The sequence below is a fragment of the Sciurus carolinensis genome, chromosome 12 (genome assembly GCF_902686445.1).
Source record: "Sciurus carolinensis chromosome 12, mSciCar1.2, whole genome shotgun sequence".
NCBI classification, from domain to species: Eukaryota; Metazoa; Chordata; class Mammalia; order Rodentia; family Sciuridae; genus Sciurus; species Sciurus carolinensis.
In genome coordinates, this window is record NC_062224.1 from 20,791,469 (window position 1) to 20,814,154 (window position 22,686).

Consider the following 22,686-nt stretch of genomic DNA (forward strand, 5'->3'; position numbering starts at 1 on the left):
TTCAACAAAATAATATCAGAAAATTTCCCAAACCTGAAAAATGAAATGGAAAATCAAATACAAGAGGCTTACAGAACACCGGGTACACAAAACTACAACAGATCCACACCAAGACACATTATAATGAAAATACCTCACATACAAAATAAAGATAGGATTTTAAAGGCTGCAAGAGAAAAGTGTCAGATTATATATAAGGGGAAACCATGGATCCTTCCCCAAAATAGACCATATGCTATGCCACAAAGAAACCATTAGTAAATACAAAAAATAGAGATACTACCCTGTATCCTTTCAGACCATAATGGAATGCAATTAGAAATGAACGATAAAATAACAAACAAAAACTACTCATACACCTGGAGACTAAATAATATGCTATGGAATGATGCAATGATAACAAAAGACATCAGGGAAGAAATAAAAAAATTCTTAGAGGTAAATGAGAACAATGACATATCAAAATATCAAAATCTCTGGGACACTCTGAAAGCAGTACTAAGAGGAAAGTTCATTGCATTGAACTCATACATTAAAAAAATAAAAAGTCAATAAATAAATGACCTAACATTACATCTCAAAGCCCTAGATAAAGAAGAACAGATCAACACCAAAAATAGTAGAAGACAGGAAATAATTAAAATCAGAACTGAAATCATTGAAATTGAAACAAGAGAAACAATTCAAAAAATTGACAAAACAAAAAGTTGGTTCTTTGAAAAGTAAACAAAACTGATAAACCCTAGTCACACTAACAAAGAGGAGAGAGAAAAACAAATTACTAGAACTCATAATGAGAAAGGACAGATCACGACAGACACCATTGAAATACATAACATAATTAGAAGCTACTTTGAAAATCTATACTTCAACAAAATAGAAAATATTGAAGACACTGACAAATTTTTAGAGACATATGATCCTCTCAAACTGAATCAGGAAGATGTACACAATCTAAACAGATCACTTACAAGTACCGAAATAGAAGAAGTCATCAAAAGCCTACCAACCAAGAAAAGCCCAGGACCAAATGGATTCTCAGCTGAATTCTACAAGATGTTTAAAGAAGAACTGAATCAATACTCCTCAAAGTATACCAGGAAATAGTAAAGGAGGGAACCCTTCCAAATTCATTCTATGAGGCTAGTATCACTCTGATACCAAAACCAGACAAATCAAGGAAAGAAAATTTTAGACCAACATCCCTGATGAACACAGATGCAAAAATCCTTAACAAAATATTGGCAAACTGCATACAAAAATATGTTTAAAAGATAGTGCATGATCAAGTGGAGTAATCCCAGGGATGCAAGGTTGGCTCAACATCTAGAAATCAATAAATGTAATTCATCACATCAATAGACTTAAAGTTAAGAATCACATGATTATTTCAATAGATGCTGAGAAAGTGTTTGATAAAATACAGCACCCCTCCATGCTTAAAACACTAGAAAAATAGGGATAGTAGGAACATACCTCAACATTGTAAAGGCCATCTATGCTAAGTCCATAGCCAACATCATTCTTAATGGAGAAAAACTGTAAGCATTCCTTCTAAAAACTGGAACAAGACAGGGATGCCCTCTTTCACCACTTCTATTCAACATCATCCTTGAAACACTTGCTAGAGCAATTAGACAGACCAAAGAAATTAAAGGGATACAAATAGGAAAAGAAGAACTAAAGTTGTCACTATTTGCTGATGACATGATTCTGTATTTAGAAGATCCAAAAAACTCCATTAGAGAACTTACAAAACTTTACACCAAAAATACAAAGAATCCAATCAGTAAATGGGCCAAGAAACTGGACAGACACTTTACAGAAGAAGACATACAGGCAACTGATAAATATATGAAAAAGTGTTCAACATCTCTAGTAATTACAGAAATGCAAATTAAAACAACTCTAAGACTTCATCTTACTCCAATTAGAATGGCTATTATCAAGAACACAAAGAATAATAGATGTTGGCATGGATGTGGGAGAAAAGGCACACTTTTACATTGCTGGTGGAGCTGCAAATTGGAGCAGTCACTCTGGAAAACAGTGTGGAGAATCCTCAGAAATCTTGGAATGGACCTACCTTTTGACCCAGTTATCCCACTCCTCAATTTATACCCAAAGGACTTAAAATCAGCATTCTACAGTAACACAGTCATATCAATGTTTATAGCAGCTCATTTCACAATAGCTATATTATGGAACCAACCTAGATGCCCTTCGATAGATGAATGGATAAAGAAACTGTAGTATATATACACGATGGGATATTATTCAGTCATAAAGAAGAATAAAATTATGGCATTTGCAATAAATGGATGGAACTGGAGAATATGATGCTGAGTGAAATAAGCCAATCCCCCAAAACCAAAGACCAAACGTTTTCCCTGATAAGTGGAGAATGATAAATAATGGGGATGGGGGGTGGGGAGGGAGAGAAGAATGGGGGAACTTTAGATTATGTAGAAGGAAATGAGGGGGGCATGAAAAATGGTGGAATGAGACAGACTTCATTGCCCTATGTACATGTATGATTACACGAGTGGTATGAATCTACATTGTGCACAACCATAGAAATGAAATGATGTACCCCATTTGTGTACAATGAATCAAAATGCAGTCTGTAAAAAATCAAAAATAAATTATTCTCAAAAATGACTAAGAGAAATAAAAGAAATAAAAAAAATAAGCTTTCTATATGTGAAACAACTGAACAATACATTGGATATAGGTAGAATTAGTCTCTGTCAAGAACAAAGAGAGATGTAAAGGAGGGTTCTTCAGTGCAATGAGGCACTGGAGCCCCATGCTAAATGGTGGTGCCAGGAGTGTTGGTGGGAGGGATGTGTGTAAAATAAAATGTTAAAAGTATCATATTATTAACCCCCATTTTTCCTGGAAAGCTAAAGAATATACTTGTCAAACGTTCTAGTTCAATCATGTTATAAAAAAATTTTTCTGCTTAGCAGAGAAGTAACTGAAATTTGGAAATTTTATTTGTATAAAAAGAGAAGAGGTTCCTTTGTATAAATGAGGAGGATCGTGACCAGGGTACCTGGGTTTACCTTTGCTTTGCGAAAGTGGTAGACCACCATCATGCTGACGAAGTCAAGCAGCATACACAGGGCTTGGAAGGAGATGATGGCAAGTCGCAAATACTTATCCTCCTGGACAAAGCATGGGCTGTCATCAGCACAGTAGGGGCAGCCCTCTCTGCAGGGCAGGCAGACATGGGCTTCTTCTGATACCTCTTTTGTACTTCCTGAAAAATGATGATCTGGACCCCTTCCTGAAAGTTCCAAATAAAACCACAGTGTTATTTGCACCTCTGAGGTAGGTAAGACAAAGTACAGTGTCAAAACACATCTTTGCCTCTTTATTACTTTTCCCATTTATTATAGACCTTTTGTCAATTCTCCTGCAAGGAGAGAGTTACTTTGCCTTTGAACTCAAATAAAATTCTTTTGATCCCTTTGGTTATAAAATTGTCATTCAGAGCAATTGAGAAAAATTAGCAAAAATGGGAACAAAACTCCTTGAGGGCAGAGAATTGTCTACTAAGTCTTTTATATCATCATCTACCACTCACCAAATGATGAATCTCCCTAAAGCACAAATCATATTCTACATATACTCATTAAAGAATAAACCAGAAGAATGACAAGAAAGCTGACGTATTTTATGTGCCAAAGAGATACACCTAGCACTTTTGGAACTTTTTGACCTAGATGGCACAGAACCCAAAGGAGGCTTTGATTGCATCTTAATTTGTTAGCGATCTCATGTACCAAGTTCATTAAGTCTAACCTGGATAAAATGGTATTTAAACAACAGTTGTTCAGTGTACAATTGCCTAATGATGGTGCATCCTTTGGCAGAATACAATACACACTTAAAAACTATCATATAATTTGCTACTTCCTATAGGATATATCCATGCTATGCACTAACTGTTGCTTTTTAACCTTCATTTAATTTTAGATTATTCTTAAATTACCAAACTTAAGTTAATTCTGAAGGTGAATACCTAAAGTATACCTTTGATTGCTGAGTTGACTTTAGCATCAACAAATGTCCAACTAAAAACTCATATGAAAAAACTCAACTATTTCCAACTACGAATTCAACATAAAAGATATTAGTGAATATGTACCAGTCCAATACATAACACAACTCTGTTTAACTTAGGAATTTGGGGAAGAAGTTCTTCTGGTTAAGAACAAAGTTGATAACAAATGTTTAACAAAGTTGATAACAAACTTTGTTGATAACAAATTTTAACAGAAAGTCCTTATTTCTTTAAACCATTTTGATAACAAAGGTTAACAGAAAGTCCTTATTTCTTTAAACCATGTTTTGAGGGGGTTACTGGAGATTGAACTCAGGGTGCTTAAACACTGAGCCACATCCCCAGTCCTTTTTTATTTTTTATTTGAGACAAGGTCTCTCTAAGTTGCTAAGGACCTCGCTAAGTTGTTGAGGCTAGTTTTGAACATGTGATCCTTCTGCCTCAGCCTGCAAGTTGCTGGGATTACAGCCTACTATGCCCAGCCTATTTCTTTACATTCTTGTTAAAGAAATCTTTCTAAGATGTATTTGTCTACTTTTGATCAATAAAATACAGTAAGAAAAGCATAGTTGAATATTTCTTTGATGATTTAGGATATATTACTATTTAAGGCTCTGTGCTCTGCTACACAGTGAAAATTCTAGGATTTTAATGTCAAACAGACATGGTTTACCTATAGTTTACTTATTGGTTAAATATTAATTACTATGGAGATTAAATGATTCATGTAAATTATAATGATTGCTCTTTAGCCTCTCTAAACAAGGTAGATACAAAGAGGAATTAGGAATTAGCAATGCCTTTAAGAAAGTTATTATTCAGAAAATAAGAAAAGTAGAAGAAAGAAGTAAGGTGTGGAAGGACTGAGTAAGTATGTTAAGTTCCATTTCAGACAAATTAAATTTGAGGTTCAACTCAGTCTAGTAGAAATAGAAATAATACAAGACTGTACTGTAGGAACCAGATGAGTGTTACAGAAGGAGCCTACAGAAAGATCTAGGAGTGAATGAGATAATGGTTGATGAATGTGAAGAGGAAGACATTTGACAAATAGAAGTATTTACAATGTGATCACAGAAAACTGGGACTTACTGGATAAAGTTGGGATGCAATCAAATATGATGACTGAGGAAAGGCTATTAGAGTTAATTAATGGTTTTATCCTTCATTGACCTTTAAGATGCTACATTCCAAAGACTGGTAGAGATTAAAATTAAGTTTTCAGGGTTTAAGAACTAAATAAGTAATAAGAAACACTTTATTTCAATAAAAGTTCAACCAAATGAAAAAAATAAGAAATGCTTGTGGTTAATCGGAATAAAGATGCTATGAAAATAGGGTTTGGGGTAATAATGTCTGTTTCACTCCACTATTATTCCCTCTCCCATGTTCCCTTCCCCTACCTTCACTCCCTTAGGGTTTGGCTTATTTTTTTTTTTTTTTTTTTTGATAAAGTATGAACTCTGAGATCAGATTTGGGAGGCAGAGATTAGGATTTCCCCTTCTGGCTAAGATGAAAAAAATGAAGATTGAATTTACCTTCCCATCAGAAACCACCAAAAACAGCAGACAGAATATTGAAATGTGATGGCTTTTTCAGACACTGGACATCAGTAATAAAAGACAATGATTCCTAATGTGCAAACACTCCTCAAACAACCCAGCTACCATAAAGGAATCAGAAGAAAAGTTAAATCAATAAAGAAAAAGTATCTATGGAAGCTATTATTTGTTTAGTGTGGTAGTCTATCTTTTTTTTTTTTTTTTTTTTTTTGGTTTCCTACACGTAATACAGTTGCACTTTAATTCTCAACTTGCATGGTCCATGCACTTGAGTTTTCAAAATGGTGAATGGCTATCGCCGTTGGATCATCTGCAATATGCTAAATAACTTGCATCTTTTATTTCAAATTCTGTCAACAAACCTGAAGGTAGATTAAATTATCCTTCCCATTTTACAGATAAGGAAACTTAAGACTCAGAAAAAGCTAAGAAACTTACCCAAGTCACACTAGGAAGTTGCAGAACCAGAATTTGGAAACAACAATCGAGGGCAAAGCCCTTAGATTTTTCACGTAGCCCATGCTTCCTTCCCACAGAAGAAAGTGCTTAATACTGATCATGAAATGAACCGTCAGCATCACAGGAGGTGACACTGCCTGACACAGGGCAGGTGTTCAGGGGAAGGTGGCAAACCAGACTGCAAACCACAGGCTCTTGGCTTTCAGATACCATTCCCCTCGCGAAGCTCAATGCTAGATGCTGGGTTCTCCTCCTCATTACTCAAGTTGCAAAATGCAGATAAAAATATTAGCAAAATCTCTACTTAAAAAATTATCTCCACTTATCCCTTTATACAACAGAGTAAATTAAGCACACAGCTTGATTGTTTGGAAAGATACTAAGAACTAAACTATACTTGCTAACCTTTGCAAAAGCTCACCACACAAATCCCACCTGTCCTGTCAGAGGAGACTTCACCAGGCCTCTGGAGGAATTACCCAAAGATTCACATTACAGTCCAGATACAGAGGGAGGGGCTTCGGTGGCTCACTGACCCACCTGCTCTCGCTAACCCAGCTGAGACTGCCCACAACAATACAAAGAAGGGACTTTGGAATTTGCCCGTTGCCTGGTGCTCTGCATTCAGTGTCTGTTTTAAAGGCTGCCTTTGGGGGAACTGCTGGACCCTTGTCTCAGCCAATCCAGGCTACCAGGTGGTCACTTCAGAGAGAAGAGGACTCAAGTAAGGCAGAGTGGTGTTGACTTCTGACAAGCATGTGCACGGATGTTCAGGTGCTGGACATCCAGACGTGCATCTGTTTGGCAACCTGGTGCACATAGCCGATGTCTGGTCTCTGTTCGGCGTCAGGGTAGATACACATACTGACCAGTTCTCGAAGATTCTCAGAGTAGTGCTCCCCTGGGAGCGGTGGGCAGTCACACTACTCAATCTTCTGGCAGAGGGAGAAAAGGTTCATTTTGCCTCCATAGAAGGGGCTCTGGAGAGCTGCCATCTCGTATAGCAGACAGCCCAGGGACCAGATGAGAGACTTGAAGTTGTAGCCATTCTGTGGATCCTCTCCAGTGACATGTAGTACAGCATCCCAATGAGGGAGTGGGCTGCAGTGGTCTCAGAACTGAAGAAGCAGCCCAGGCCTAGGTCACCAAGCTTCACTATGCCAGTGGCCATGATGAACACGTTGGCAGGCTTGATGTCTTGGTACATCACCCAGAGTGAGTGCATGTGCTCCACAGCGCTACACAGCTGCACCAAGTACTTCCATACCATCCTCTCAGGGATAAGCCGCTTCTGCTTCTTGAAGTACTTGATCATCTGTGAGAGGTTACCTGCATCAGCCAGCTCCAGCACAATGTTCAGCTCGTTGTCCACAATAAACAAGTCCAGATACTTGATGATGTTCGGATGGTTCAGTTGCTATGAGATGGCCATGTTTTGAAGAGGTAGTGAAGATCCGTGGACTAAGAGCCTCCAAGTTGTGGTAGTCTTTCTCAACCCAATATTCAATTTCTTTCTTCAGCTAAGGAGAGTTCTCTTTAACTTAAGAACCTCCTGGCTACATTCAAGCCAAACACTGTATACTACTGATTTCATTACAAATGAAACAGAAACTTTAACTAAATTGGCAAACTCCCAGATGGGATGATAAGAGACCATTTAGCAACTTGACTCACTTAAACTTGAAACTTACTTACTGCAGTAATTAACCGATTAGCATATTTGAACTGTCAGTTGTTACAACATAACTATGGTACCTTGTCATGGTCACATTTTAGCTACATTTGACAAGTCCTTCAGCTCTGTAAAATTTTGTGATTAATTTTAACCAATGAAAATTTGAAAGTATCTCTTGACTCAGTACCAAATCTATGTTCTATTTCCAATAAATCTAAAAGACCTAAATTTATCCCTAACTTTTTTCATAATCATTATTTTATTTTTTCCCCAATTTCCTGTTTTTACTAGTTATTCTGCAGTACCATATACATTTTTGTAAGGCACTTTGAAACATTTTTGTAAGAGGTATGAGATGAAATAGTACCACAAACTGTGTAGCATTTGATAAAGTAAAAATTCTTGTTCAACTCAACAATTTTTTGAATGTCAGGCATTGGTTTAGTACAATAGATCAATGAGCAAAACAAAAGTCTCTGCTTCGACTGTTTAAGTGGGAGAAAATGGACACCTAATATTGTAGTCCACAAAACAGGTAAAAAAGATCATATGTAAAAACTCAAAAGTGTCAAAAGGAAAAATAAGTGAGGTGAATAAACATGCTGGCAGTGGGAGTCACAATTTTGAATAAAGTGGGTAGGGTAGGTCCCATTCTAATGATATTTAAGTAAAGATTTGAAGGTGATAATGAAGTTAGCCATTTTGTCTTGTAAGTGAAGAGAATCCCAGCAAAGGAGGCCAGGCTAAAGATGCTCAAGTGGGAGCACACCTGGCACATGAAAGGACATGAAAGGACATGCAGAGACTGGTGGAGTGAAAGCAGAGTGCACGTGGGGGAGGGTAGTAGAAAATAAGGTCAGAAATAACAGGACCAGATTATTCAGGGCACTGTGAACCACTGTAGGAACTTAGATCCTGCTCTTAGAGATTTACAGCAGAATTTTGGGTTGTTTAAGGATTTCTTTGGTGTGTAGAGAATAAACTGCAGAGATCAAGGGTAGGAGCAGTAATCTATTACAGTAAGCCAGATAAAACCTGATGATGGTCTGGACCACAGTACAGCAGTAAAAACAAAACAAAACAAAAAAATGGCTGGATTCAGATATAGTTTGAAGGTGGAATCGACAGGAATTTTTGATGGCTATAGCATAAAGCTTTAGCCTGGGTGAGTGATGTTGTCTACTTAGGCTACAGTACAAAAAAGAAAGAGTCAAGGATGACTCTAAGGTGTCTGCATGAACAAGTGACAGAATGAAGTAACCATCAACCAAGATGGGGAGAATGCATGAGGAGAAGGTTTTCTAGAAGATCCTGGAAGACCATGTAAGTTCAATCTTGACATGGCAGTTTAGGGATGTCTACTACATATCCAAATTATGATGTCAAAAGGCATTTTGATATGCAAATCTGGGGTGGGAGAGAAAGGTCTGTATTGAAAATAAATATTTGAAGGTCAGAGTCATGAGAGTGAATAAGATCACCAATGAATGACTACAGACAGTGAAGACACTTACGGGCCTCCAATTTTAATGCTAAACAAAATCTTTAAACATCAAAAACTGTCCCTTTCCCTACCTCATATTTTAAAAGAGGGATTGCATTATTTCTACATAAACTATAAATGTATAAAGTATTAACAGAAAAAGGTATGTTCTCATAATTCAATTGTAATTTGCTATGGTCAAAGGCTAAAATTGTTTTCTTGGTCTAGGTCCTGTGAAAAGAGGACCCTCAATATGGATTAAGACATAGATACCTGATTTGGGAGGTGAAACCTAAAAGCATAAGTAAAGGGTCAGAAAGAGTGAGACAGGTAGAAAGGAAGGCAATAAAAGGGTACATTACTGACCTGGATATCCCTGTGGTCAATGAGGGTTCAGTCCTCCTGGGACCCTTCTAAAAACTGCATAGATTGCCCCTCAGATTTATCTCTCTAAACACACTGACAAATTTCTAGAGATATATGACCTACTCAAACTGAATCAGGAGGACATACACAATTAAATGTCAATTTCAAGCAATGAAATAAAAGATGCCATCAAAAGCCTACCAACCAAGAAAAGCCCAGGACCAGACCAACTCTCAGCTGAGTTCTATAAGACCGTCAAAGAAGAAATAAGACCACTGCTCAACAAATTATTCCAGAAAATAGAAAGGAGGGAACTCTTCCAAACTTATTCTATGAGGCTAACATCACCCTGATACCAAAATCAGACAACAACATATCAAGAAAACTTAAGACCAATATCTCTGATGAACATAGATGCAAAAATTCTCAATAAAATTCTGGCAAATTACATACAAAAACATATTAAAAAGGTAGTGCACCATGATCAAGTGGGGTTCATCCAAGGGATGACAGGTTGGTTCAACATACAGAAATCAATAAACATAGTTCATCAGATCAATAGACTTAAAGACAAGAATCACGGGAACATCTCAATAGATACAGAAAAAGCATTTGACAAAATACAGTATTTATTCATGTTCAAAATACTACAAAAATTAGAAACTATGGGAACATAACTCAACATTCTAAAAGCTATATATGCTAAACCCAAGGCCAACATCATTCTAAATGGAGAAAAATTGAAAGCATTCCCTCTCAAAATTGGAACAAGGATACCCTATTTCACTACTTCCATTCAATATAGTCCTGGAAACTCTAGCCAGAGCAATTAGACAGACAAAAGAAATTAAAGGAATACAAATAGGAAAAGAAGAACTCAAACTATCACTATTTGCCAACAACATGATTCTATATTTAGAAGATGCAAAAAATTGAACCAGAAAACTTCTGGAACTCATAAATGAATTCAGCAAAGTAGTAGGATATAGAATCAACACCCATAAATCATATGCATTTCTGTACATCAGCAATGAATCCTCTGAAAGAGAAATAAGGAAAACTACCTCATTAGCAAGAGCCTAAAAAAAAAATACTTGGGAATCAACCTAACACAAGAGGTGAAAGACCTCTACAATGAAAACTACAGAACACTACAGAAAGAAATTAAACAAGATCACAGAAGATGGAAAGATCTCCCTTGTTCTTGGATAGACAGAATTAATATTGTCAAAATGGCCATATTTCCAAAAGCATTATGCAGACTTAATGCAATTCCTATTAAAATCCCAATGACATTCTTCATAGAAATAGAAAAGGCAGAATAGAATCATGATATTCATTTGGAAAAATAAGAGACCCAGTATAGCCAAAGCAATCCTTACAAGAAGAGTGAAGCAGGAGGCATAACAATACCAGAACTTAAATTATACTACAAAGCCAATTAACAATAACGACATGTTATTGGCACTAAAACAGATACATAAACCAATGGGGGAATAGACACAGACCCACATAAATACAGTTATCTCATATCAGACAAAGGCACCAAAAACGCATTAGAGAAAAGATAGCCTATTCAAAAAATGGTGCTGAGAAAATTGGAAATCCACATTTAGCAAAATGAAATTAAACCCCTATCTCTCACCCTGCACAAAACTCAACTCAAAGTGGATGAAAGTCTTAGGCACTATAACAGAGACCCTGTGCCTAGTAGAAGAAAAAGTAGGCCCAATTCTCCACTATGTTGGTTTAGGAACTGACTTCCTTAACAAGACTCCTAAAGTGCAAGAAATAAAATCAAGAATCAATAAATGGGATGGATTCAAACTAAAAAGCTTCTTCTTAGCTAAGTAAACAATCAATAACATGAAGAGAGAGCCTACAGAGAGGGAGAAAATCTTTACCACATGTACCTCAGATAGAGCATTAATCTCCAGAATATATAAAGAACTCATAAAACTTAACACCAGAAAAATAAATAAATAAATGACCCAATCAATAAATGGGCTAAGGAACTGAACAGACACTTCACAGAAGAAATACAATACAAACATAACAATACAATAGTAGGAACATACCTGAACACTGTAAAGACTATTTATGCTAAGCCCATGGCCAATATCATTCTTAATGGAGAAAAACTGAAACCATTCCCTTTGAAAACAGGAAAAATACAGGGATGTCCTCTTTCACCACTTCTATTTAACATTGTCCTCGAAACTCTAGCCAGAGCAGTTAGACAGACTAAAGAAATTAAAGGGATACGAATAGGAAAAGAGGAACTTAAGCTGTCACTATTTGCTGATGACATGATTCTATATTTAGAGGATCCAAAAAACTCCTTCAGAAAACTTCTAGACCTCATCAATGAATTCAGCAAAATAGCAGGCTATAAAATCTACATGCATAAATCTAAAGCATTTTTATATGCAAGCGATGAAATAGCTGAAAGGGAAATGAGGAAAACAACTCCATTTGCAATAGCCTCAACAAAAATAAAATACTTGGGAATCAATCTAACCAAAGAGGTAAAAGATCTCTACAATGAAAACTTCAAAACATTGAAGAAAGAAATTGAGGAAGACCTTAGAAGATGGAAAGATCTCCCATGTTCTTGGATAGGAAGAATTAATATTGTCAAAATGGCCATACTACCAAAAGTGCTATACACATTCAATGGAATTCCAATTAAAATCCCAATGATGTACCTTACAGAAATAGAGCAAGCAATCATGAAATTCATCTGGAAGAATAAGAAACCCAGAATAGATAAAGCAATCCTTAGCAGGAAGAGTGAAGCAGGGGGTATCGCAATACCAGAACTTCAACTATACTACAAAGCAATAGTAACAAAAATGGCATGGTATTGGCACCAAAATAGACAGGAAGATCAATGGTACAGAATAGAGGACATGGACACAAACCCAAATAAATACAATTTTCTCATACTAGACAAAGGTGCCAAAAACATGCAATGGAGAAAAGATAGCCTCTTCAACAAATGGTGCTGGGAGAATTGGAAATCCATATGCAACAGAATGAAACTAAACCCATATCTCTCACCCTACACAAAAATCAACTCACAATGGACCAAGGACCTTGAAATCAGACCAGACCCTGCATCTTATAGAAGAAAAAGTAGGTCCAAATCTTCACCTTGTTGGCTTAGGATCAGACTTCCTTAACAGGATTCTCATAGCACAAGAAATAAAAGCAAGAATCAATAACTGGGATAGATTCAAACTAAATAGCTTTCTCTCAGCAAAGGAAACTATCAGCAATGCGAATAGACAGCCTACAGAGTGGGAGAATAACTTTGCCACTCATACTTCAGATAGAGTGCTAATTTCCAGAATCTATAAAGAACTCAAAAAACTCTACACCAAGAATACAAATAACCCAATCAACAAATGGTCTAAGGACATGAACAGACACTTCACAGAAAAAGATCTACAAGCAATCAACAAACATATGAAAAAATGTTCACCATCTTTAGTAATAAGAGAAATGCAAATCAAAACTACACTAAGATTCCATCTCACCCCAATTAGAATGGCAATTATCAAGAATACAAGCAACAATAGGTGTTGGAGAGGATGTGGGGAAAAAGGTACACTCATACATTGCTGGTGGGGCTGCAAATTAGTGCAGTCACTCTGGAAAGCAGTGTGGAGACTTCTTAGAAAACTTGGAATGGACCTACCATTTGACCCAGCTATCCCACTCCTTGTCCTATACCCAAAGGACTTAAAATCAGCATACTACAGAGATACAGCCACATCAATGTTCATAGCTGCTCAATTCACCATAGCCAGATTGTGGAACCAACCTAGATGTCCTTCAATTGATGAATGAATAAAGAAACTGTGGTATATATATACAATGGAATATTACTCAACTATAAAGAATAATAAAATTATGGCATTTGCAGGCAAATGGATGAAATTGGAAAATATCATGTTAAGTGAGATAAGCGAATCTTAAAAATCCAAAAGACGAATGATCTCACTGATAAGCGGATGATGACACATAATGGGGGGTGGGAGGAGGGCAAGAATGGAGGAAGGAGGGACTGTATAGAGGGAAAAGAGAGGTGGGAGGGGTGGGGAGGAGGAAAAAAATAACGGAATGAATCAAACATCATTACTCTATGTAAATGTATGATTATGCAAATGGTATGCTGTTACTCCATGTACAGAAACAACATGTATCCCATTTGTTTACAATAAAAATGAATTAAAATAAAAAAATAATACCTAACAAATATATGAATTATGTTCAAGTCTGTAGAAATTAGAGAAATGCAAATCAAAACTACTCCTAAGACTTCATCTCACTCTAGTCAGAATGGCAATCATCAAGAATACAAGCAACAATAAATGTTGGCAAGGATGTGGGGAAAAAGGTACACTCACTCATTGCTGGTGGGGTCTGCAAAATTGGTGTAACCACTCTGGAAAGCAGTATGGAGATTCCTCAGAAAACTTGGAATGGAACCACCATTTGACCCAGCTATCCCACTCCTTGGTCTATACCCAAAGAACTTAAGAACAGTATATTACAGTGGTGCATCCACATCAAAGTTTATAGCAGTTCAATTCACAATAGCTAAACCATGGAAGCAACCTAGATGTCCTTCAATAGATGAATGAACAAAGAAAATGTGGTACATATACACAATGGAACATTACTCAGCTTTAAAGAAGAATGAAATTATGGCATTTGTTGGTAAATGGATGGAGCCGGAGAATATCATGCTAAGCAAAATAAGCTAATCCCAAAGAATCAAAGGTTGAATGTTTTCTGATATATGGATGCTCATTCACATACAGGAGCAGCTAGGGAAGAATAGAGATGCTTTGGATTAGACAGAGGGGAGTAAAGAGCGGGGAGGGGGTCTGGGAGTAGGAACAATAGTACAATGAATCAGATATTCATACCCTATGTGCATATATGACTACACGACCAGTGTAATTCTATGTCATGTACAACCAGAAGAATGAGAATTTATACTCCATTTATGTATGATGTGTCCAAATGCATTCTACTGTCATGTATAACTATTTAGAACAAATAAAAAATTCTGAAACAAAAAAATTAAAAGCTGCATGTTTTTAAAATCTTTAATTACATTTTGCCTTTTTTTTCTCTACCATATGACTTGTGTATCAATGGAAATGGAATTGTTGAAGTAAGGATTGTCCTTTTTTTTGCTATGAGTCATTTGTAAATTGGAATTTACCTGAAAATATATACAAGTTGAAGTCAATCCAAAAGACAAAAGAAGTAAGACCAAAGTGCTGGTAATGTGTCCACAAAAAAGAGAAAACTAGTTTCACTGAAGACAGAAATCATATTAAGATACATGAATTTGGAGAAGATGAGATTGTTACAAACTTGTACTTCATTGACCTGGAAGTGAACAACCTGGATTTGAAGAGACAGCTTTATATCAATACTTCGTTATTCTGAAATCCTGCTACTTTCCAGATGTCAGATCCTATTAGCTCACTTATGACTACCAATTTCAAGAGAGATGTCAGGAACAGGGTCTCTGGGCTCTCAGCACAATTTCACATCATGTCATTTGAACACATCCCTGTTGGTCTTTACAAGTCCTTTGTTTACTGTGAGCCTAGATCTAAAACAAAGATTTTTTAAATTGCTTCAAATTTTAACAAGATTTTTAACAGTAACATTTACATTTTCTCTTATAGACTTAGTTCCTCCTTCCAAAGGGGATACAAGTTATTAAAGATGTGGAAATTGGTGTCTTTTTTTGCAACTATAAATTAAGTAAATTTAATCCTGTGCAATCTTTCTGTTTTCTGTGTCCCATTCTTCCTATTGGCCAACTTATTTCTCCCGTTGCCTCTTTTTTTTTTTTTTTTTTTGTGGTACTGAGGATCAAACCCAGGGCCTCGTGCTTGCAAGGCAAGCACTCTACCAACTGAGCTATCTCCCCAGCCCTCCCGTTGCCTCTTAATTCCCAAATATTCTTTCTCCCTCTTGCCCTTCTCAATATTTGAGATACAGTACCAATGACCAATGGGGCTTAACAATTATTTCTTTACATGTATCATTGAGGTTTGTTTATATGCATTTGTTTATATGTTTACAGGTGATTGCTAAATATTCATTTTTTAACATCATCTACTGAATACTGATTATATGCCATGAACTGTGCTAGCAGTTGTCCACAAGCTATCATATATTTGGGTCTCCAATGCCTTCTTTATCTGTGGCCCCAGGACAACATGTGGTCATTCTTTACTTCATAATTATCTCCTCAGGAATGTGCGAAAGTAACTGCCCATAAAATTTGACTGGATACTGTGATTAAATGGCTTAAAATATTAAAATACAGAGACACATAATATATTATAAAAATAAACTACAAACATAAAAAAGGATGTTTGCACAGTTCTTAGTGGATGATCCTGGTGATTTTCAGCTCATATTCCTGATCAGGTTGCTATCTTTCTTTAGGACAAGGAATGATTAATGTTGGATTTTCATGCAACCTGACAAGGCAATCAGGAAAGATATATTTAGTCAAAGAGCATTTTACTAGGTTCAAATGATAAAAATAGGTAACTTCCTGTTCTGTCATGGAGGAAGGTCAGTTATGGTTAAACAAGCACTGAGGTCAAAGCTAAATCAAAGCTATTCTCAATTATAGATCATCTTCTGAAAACTGCCTGGTTTTCATGGCTGCAATGTGTACAACTTGAGAGTTAGACTTAAGCAAAAAAGCAGCCTTTATTCTTAGAGAGTACGTCCAGTTTAAAAAAAAAAAAAAAAAAAAAAAAAAAAAAAAAAAAAAAAAAAAAAAAACCTGACTTTTAAAATAAGGAAGAAAGTAGGAGTGTGCAAATTAAATAAAGATAAGTTGTTAAAGGTTAACCAGTTTCTCCTGGCACTGTTATAAGCAAATGGTATAGTCATTCTCTAGTTCTACAATATTTAGATGTTTTATTTCAGTCACACAGTGGGAGCTGAGAACAAATGTGGGTAAACCAGATACAAAATACCTTCACAGAACATAAGCTAAAACCTATTCCCTTAATCCTTATTGTTGAATCATGTTATGTCTTAACCATAAATGTGAAGAATGCTGAAGTAAATCTGATATTGACATGGTTTGGTACACATACACAGAAAAACAACCATCCAGAAAACATATAATCATACCATTATATGTTTCCTATGGCTGCATTATAAATTACCAGAAATTTAGGAGATTAAAATGTTTGTTACTTCCTAGTTTCTGTTTCTATAACTCAGGCATAATGTAAATGGGTTCTCAGCTGAGAGTCTCACCAAGCTAGATTCAAGATTTTGGTTGGCTACATTCTCAAGGGGAGCTCAGTGTCCTCTTCCACATACATCCAGGCAATCAGAAGAATTTAGTTCCTTGTGATTGTGGAACTGAGGTTCCTCTTTTCTTGCTGACCATCAGTGGGGTTTTGCTGCCCTCCCTAGCCACAAGGTCCTCTCATGGTAAGATAGCATACTTCTTCAAAGCTATCAGAAAAACATCTCTTTTTTCCTCCTTCCCTCCTTCTCTTCCTCCCTCCCTTCCTCATGCAACAGTTGACTCTTACATGATACAGTATAATCATAAAAGTAACTGTACCATGGCTTCTGCTTTATAACACAGTCCTCAGCAAAGGAGTGTTTATTCCACTGTACTCACAGGTCCCATCCACACTTAAATAGAGGGGATTATGCAGTGTATGTGGAAATGGAAACTGTGAAGCCATCTTAAAATTCTGCAATCACTACTCAGACCAAAAACTAAAATACATGATTAAGGAAAGAGAAAAATTTTTCTTACTTCCAGAACCTAGAGGTTAATGAAAATAATCTAAAGACCAAGAATAGTGTTTTCTAAGAGAGAGAAAGCAATCCATTAATAATCCTATACATGCTTGCTAAAATTGACACTCAGGTCTCAGTCTCAGTGTACCCTTTGAATTAAGCCTAGTAGAGATGCACGTTCCTATATATACTAATTATAGGGCTGGCAAAAACTAATGGATAACTATATAAAAGAGATGTATGACTCAGTTTTAGCAACCTCAAAACCTAACTTTCCATGAAACCATCCCTTTTTTCACTACTATATTCCTCTTTGTTAGTTATTATATCCAATATCTGGCTACAAACTAATATAACAATATTCCATTTTCTACAGAGAGAATAAAATTCAATATTTAAATTATAACACTTTTGTCTTCTGGATTAGTACTAAAGTAACAAGATGACCATGTTTTGACTCTGCAGTTATCACCTCACTTGGAATGTGAATGGCCTATAAATATGATGGAACATTTTTCTCCTTTGGTTAGGTGACATTATATGGCAATATGATAGGGCAGGTATTCCCATGATTATATTTTGTTATAGAAAACTCTTAGGAAGGAAGGTGGGGTTCTTCTGGTAGCTTTGAAGAAGTAAGCAGCCACATCATGAGAGGGTCAGACCTTAATGCAACTTGAAGGAGCAAAGACTTACCCCAAGCAGATATTTAGCCTGGAAATGGGGACCTACCATGACAAGGAACTTAATTCTTCCAACAATCTGAAAGAATTTTGAATAGTACACTAAGCCTCAGAAAAGTTCCTTTCCCAGGTGACATCTTCATTTTAGCCTAGTGAATCTGAACAGAGGACCCACCTAACCCATGACTAGGAAACTGAACAATGAAAACTGTGGTAAACAATCAAATTGTGCTGCTTTAAGCTGTTTACCATTTGGAAACTTTTCATGAGGTATAGAAAACCCACGTGAACAAATTGATAAATAAACTGGCAAAATTAATTTTAGGTAATCTCTGTAGTAACATTTCACATAACTAAATCCCAATTTGTTTTGTCCAATAATAATCTAATAATAATAATAATAATAGATAATAATCTAATAATAGATACATTATTTCCAGACGTTTAAAATGTTTCAAAAACTGAAATACACCTAAAAATAAGCACATATTTTTGTGGTACTCTAGAGCACAAATGATAAGCCAAAGCTCAAACTCTTTAAGTAATGAAAGAAAGTCAAATCGATGGGGATTTAACCATATAACTCCAACAAAGTTAAGAGTACATCTGAATTACTAGCCATAGTATATGTTATGCATGTACTTACATATGCACAAAAATAAGGGGCACTTACTCTGAAAATTGTTCACTGAGAAGACTCGCGGATGATAGAATCCTGCTTTGCAAATGCACTGATAGGCTCCAAGTACAAATCCTAGGCCTTTAATTGGCATACACTATGAAAAAGAAAAGACAGCAATATAATTGATCATAGTTTACTTCACAGATATCCATCATTCCAAATGCTAACAGAACTAACACATTTTCCAGACAAAAAATATCTCTTTTTTGAACCTTTATTTTAGGTTTGTTTGCCAACAGACATTTTTTTAGAAGTAGCAAATTGAGTTTTCTTTCTAAATATATTCCATTACAGCTGCAGTTGCTATACATCTTTAACTTAGTTGCCACAGGAAGAAATTACTAGTTTTCCCTGATAAGTGGATGATGATACATAATGGGGGTGGGGGGCAGGGGGTAAGAGAGGAATGGAGAAACTTTAGACCACATAGAAGGAAATGAAAGGGAAGAGGGGGAGGGGTATGAAACATGGTGGAATGAGACAGACATCATTACCCTAAGTACGTGTATAATTACACGAATGGTGTGAATCTACATCATGTACAACCATAGAAATGAAAAGTTGTACCCCATTTTGTACAATGAATCAAAATGCAGTCTGTAAAAATAAAAAACTAAATAAAAAATAAAAAAGAAATTACTAGACATAGTTTCTGTTTTTAATGCATCACATATCATCTTACTGCTTTAAGAAATATTTACAAAACCCATAAGAATATTTTGTCATTTCATATTGAACATTTCTGTCAAAGTAGGTAGATAGAAATTTAGATATGAAAATTGCTTTTATGAATTAAATGTTAATAAAATTTCATACATGGATCAAAATAACACAAGTAGATGAAATAAAACAAATAAAATTTAAATTGAAAATATAGAAAAATAGATGAATTAATAATTCCAAGGGCCTTGTGCCTAAAATCTATTTCACAGATACATATTCTACATAGATGTAAAAGATGAAAAACTATAGTAAGCTTTCTAAATATGTCCAATGGACAATAGATATCTCCCCAAAATGTAATCTTATCTTCTTTTACCCAGGTAAAACTGAGGTTAGCATACCTTATTTTTGTTATATTCAATTACAGAAGCAAGGAATAACCACTATTAAAATTGGAATACCACCCACATCAGTAAAATGGGTATTTCAAGCATTTAATCAACAGTGAAATTTCTTCTCTGCATTTCCCTGCCCAGGTCCAACCCTTTCCTTTCTGCCATTTATAATCTAGTAAAGTAACTCAGAATCTAATATATTTAAAAGTCCCCAAACAGAGGCCCTTGAGAGAAATTTTTAAATAATTTAAATAATAATTTTACAATGTAAGCTCAAAAGATCAGCATCCAGATTAATATATCATGAAAACTCTATCAAATAGAAAAATTTTTGCATAAAAGATAATGAGTTAAAGCTTATTCTAAAATCAGAAGTGCAGCAAGAAATTTTTGAAAAAATAACTTTCTAAAGGACCGTCTTGAATATCTTATTGCATTAATACTATTTCTTTTTATCTAACACACACTTATATCCAATTACATTTTATAACTGAAAACATGGTTCTTAACCTAGAGCAAAATAAAATGGCAGATGAATACCTGTCATTTCAACTAAGTTAGCAAGTGTTTACAAAATAACTGCTGTGTGCCTAGAGCATGCCTGCACAACTTAATTGAAATACAGCACATTCTGTTTATAAAGATCCAGGTATGTAACAGGTTAAATCATATTTCTGAACTAAAAAAAAATAAAAGAGCAAAGTAAATTATAACACTTACTTTGGATAAATACTAATATTATGGAAAGAATATAGTATTTGTGGTCAGTCAGAAAAGGTAGATTTGGGTTCTGACTTCATGAATTTCTAACCATGTGAATTTAGGAATTTAGGCTTATTCTCTTTAACTTCTCTGAGCCTTTTTTTTTTAATTTGTAGGAACATTCTTCAGTAAAGCCATCAAGATGTCCTAATGGGTCAAATACAGGATAGAAGAGGAAGAGAAAAACAAAGGATGTGGCAAGGATGTGGGGAAAAAGGTACACTTATATATTGCTGGTCAGAATGCAAAATGGTGCAACCATAATGGTTTTTACCCTGCATGACCATAAGAATGGAGTTACCATAAACTGATCTGTGAAAGGCTGCAGATAGTATAGGTGGGTGTAAAAATTAGAAGCTTGGTTTTGCAAATATTAGGTGCGAAGGCATCTATTTGAAATTTATTTTTTTAATTTTTTATTTGTTCTAATTAGTTGTACATGACAGTAGAATGTATTTATACATTTTAATCATACATAAATGGAGTGTAATTTCTCATTTTCTGATTGTACATATTGTAAGATCACATCAGTCATACCGTCATAAATGTAGGTGAGGAAATATTGTCTATTTCACTCTACTATCCTTCTTACCCCCATACCCCTTCCCCTCCCTTCACTCCCCTCTATCTAATATAAAGTAACTCTATTCTTCCCTAGCACCCCCCCACAACACATTGTGAATTAGCATCTGCATATCAGAGAAAACAATCAACCTTTGGCTTTTTGGGTTTGGCTTATTTTGCTTAGCATGATATTCTCAACTCCATCCATTTACCAGCAAATGCCATAATTTCATTCTTCTTTAAAGCAGAGTAATATTCCATCATATATATATATGATATATATATATATATACACACACACACACACACACACACAATTTTCTTATCCATTCATTTGTTGAAGGGCCTGTAGATTGGTTCCATAATTTACCTATTGTGAGTTGAGCTGCTATAAATATTGATGTGACTGCATCAGTGTAGTATTCTGATTTTAAGTCCTTGGGGTATAAACCTAAGAGTGGGATAGCTGGGTCAAATGGTGGTTCCATTCCAAGTTTTCTGAGAAATCTCCATACTGCTTTCCATTATGGTTGCACCATTTTGCATTCTGACTGGCAATATATAAGTGTACCTTTTTCCCGCATCATTGTCACCATTTGTCATTGCTCATGTTCTTGATAATTGCCATTCTGACTGCAGTGAGATAAAGTCTTAGAGTAGTTTTGATTTGCATTTCTCTACTTGCTAGAGATGTTGAACATTTTTCAAATATCCATATCCATGTATACTAAGAGATACTAAGCCTACATTAGAGTACTTTAAATATTTTGCCTCACTGGAATTTGGAGGTTAATGCTTTCATTAAAATTGCACTAATTTCCTTATGATATGACTCAACACTGCAACAGTGACTCAGTCAACAATTTTAAATGTTTAGGGAAAATCTGAAAGTTTATTGGAATTAAAGAACCTCTCTACTACTAAACTGATTCAAGAGCTGAAATAAAACTGAAGGTTAAAAAACAATGTGGTTGATTCAATAAACATTGCCAAATAAAATATCACTTGAAGTTCAAAAAAACTTCCCAAATTTTCTTAAGGAAAACATAACAACATAGATTATTCACTACCTTGAACTTTTTATTTTAATCCTTTTTTTTCCCTTAACAATACAGGGGGTTGCACATGCTATGTAAGCACTCTACCACTGAGCTACACTCCCAGTATTGCTTCATTCTTAAAATTATCTTAATCTCAAAGGAAAGAAAAAACTCTCAGTTAAAAATCAATAAAAGTACATCATCCTTTTATTGTACTCACTCTACCTCTAAGATGATGGGCTCTGCATGGAACCTAATGTCCTTACATTGCCTAGGAATAGAAATTGACCTTGGGCTTATTCTTCTATTAAGGATTATAAATTTAGAGTCAACATTCTAAACTTTCTTGTTCTACCTACAACTCCCATTACCTAGCTATCAAATTCCTATTACTTCCCAACCAAAATTATACATTTTCAAGATTAGGAAATCAATATAGTCAATCTAGATTTTAA

At 35.4% G+C, this 22,686-nt stretch overlaps 1 protein-coding gene and 1 pseudogene across 1 annotated transcript in view; both read right to left on the bottom strand.

Annotated features, from left to right (window-relative positions):
- Gpr158 (G protein-coupled receptor 158) overlaps positions 1 to 22,686 on the bottom strand; it is a 465,699-nt gene that overhangs the window by 212,042 nt on the left and 230,971 nt on the right. Inside the window, exons 3-4 of the mRNA XM_047521161.1 lie at positions 18,799 to 18,901; positions 3,069 to 3,292 (exon numbers count right to left, since the gene is read on the bottom strand). Of these exons, the coding sequence (XP_047377117.1) occupies positions 3,069 to 3,292; positions 18,799 to 18,901 (327 nt within the window). The remainder of the gene's footprint in view (positions 1 to 3,068; positions 3,293 to 18,798; positions 18,902 to 22,686) is intronic.
- On the bottom strand, positions 6,865 to 8,083 carry LOC124961862 (serine/threonine-protein kinase Nek6-like; annotated as a pseudogene).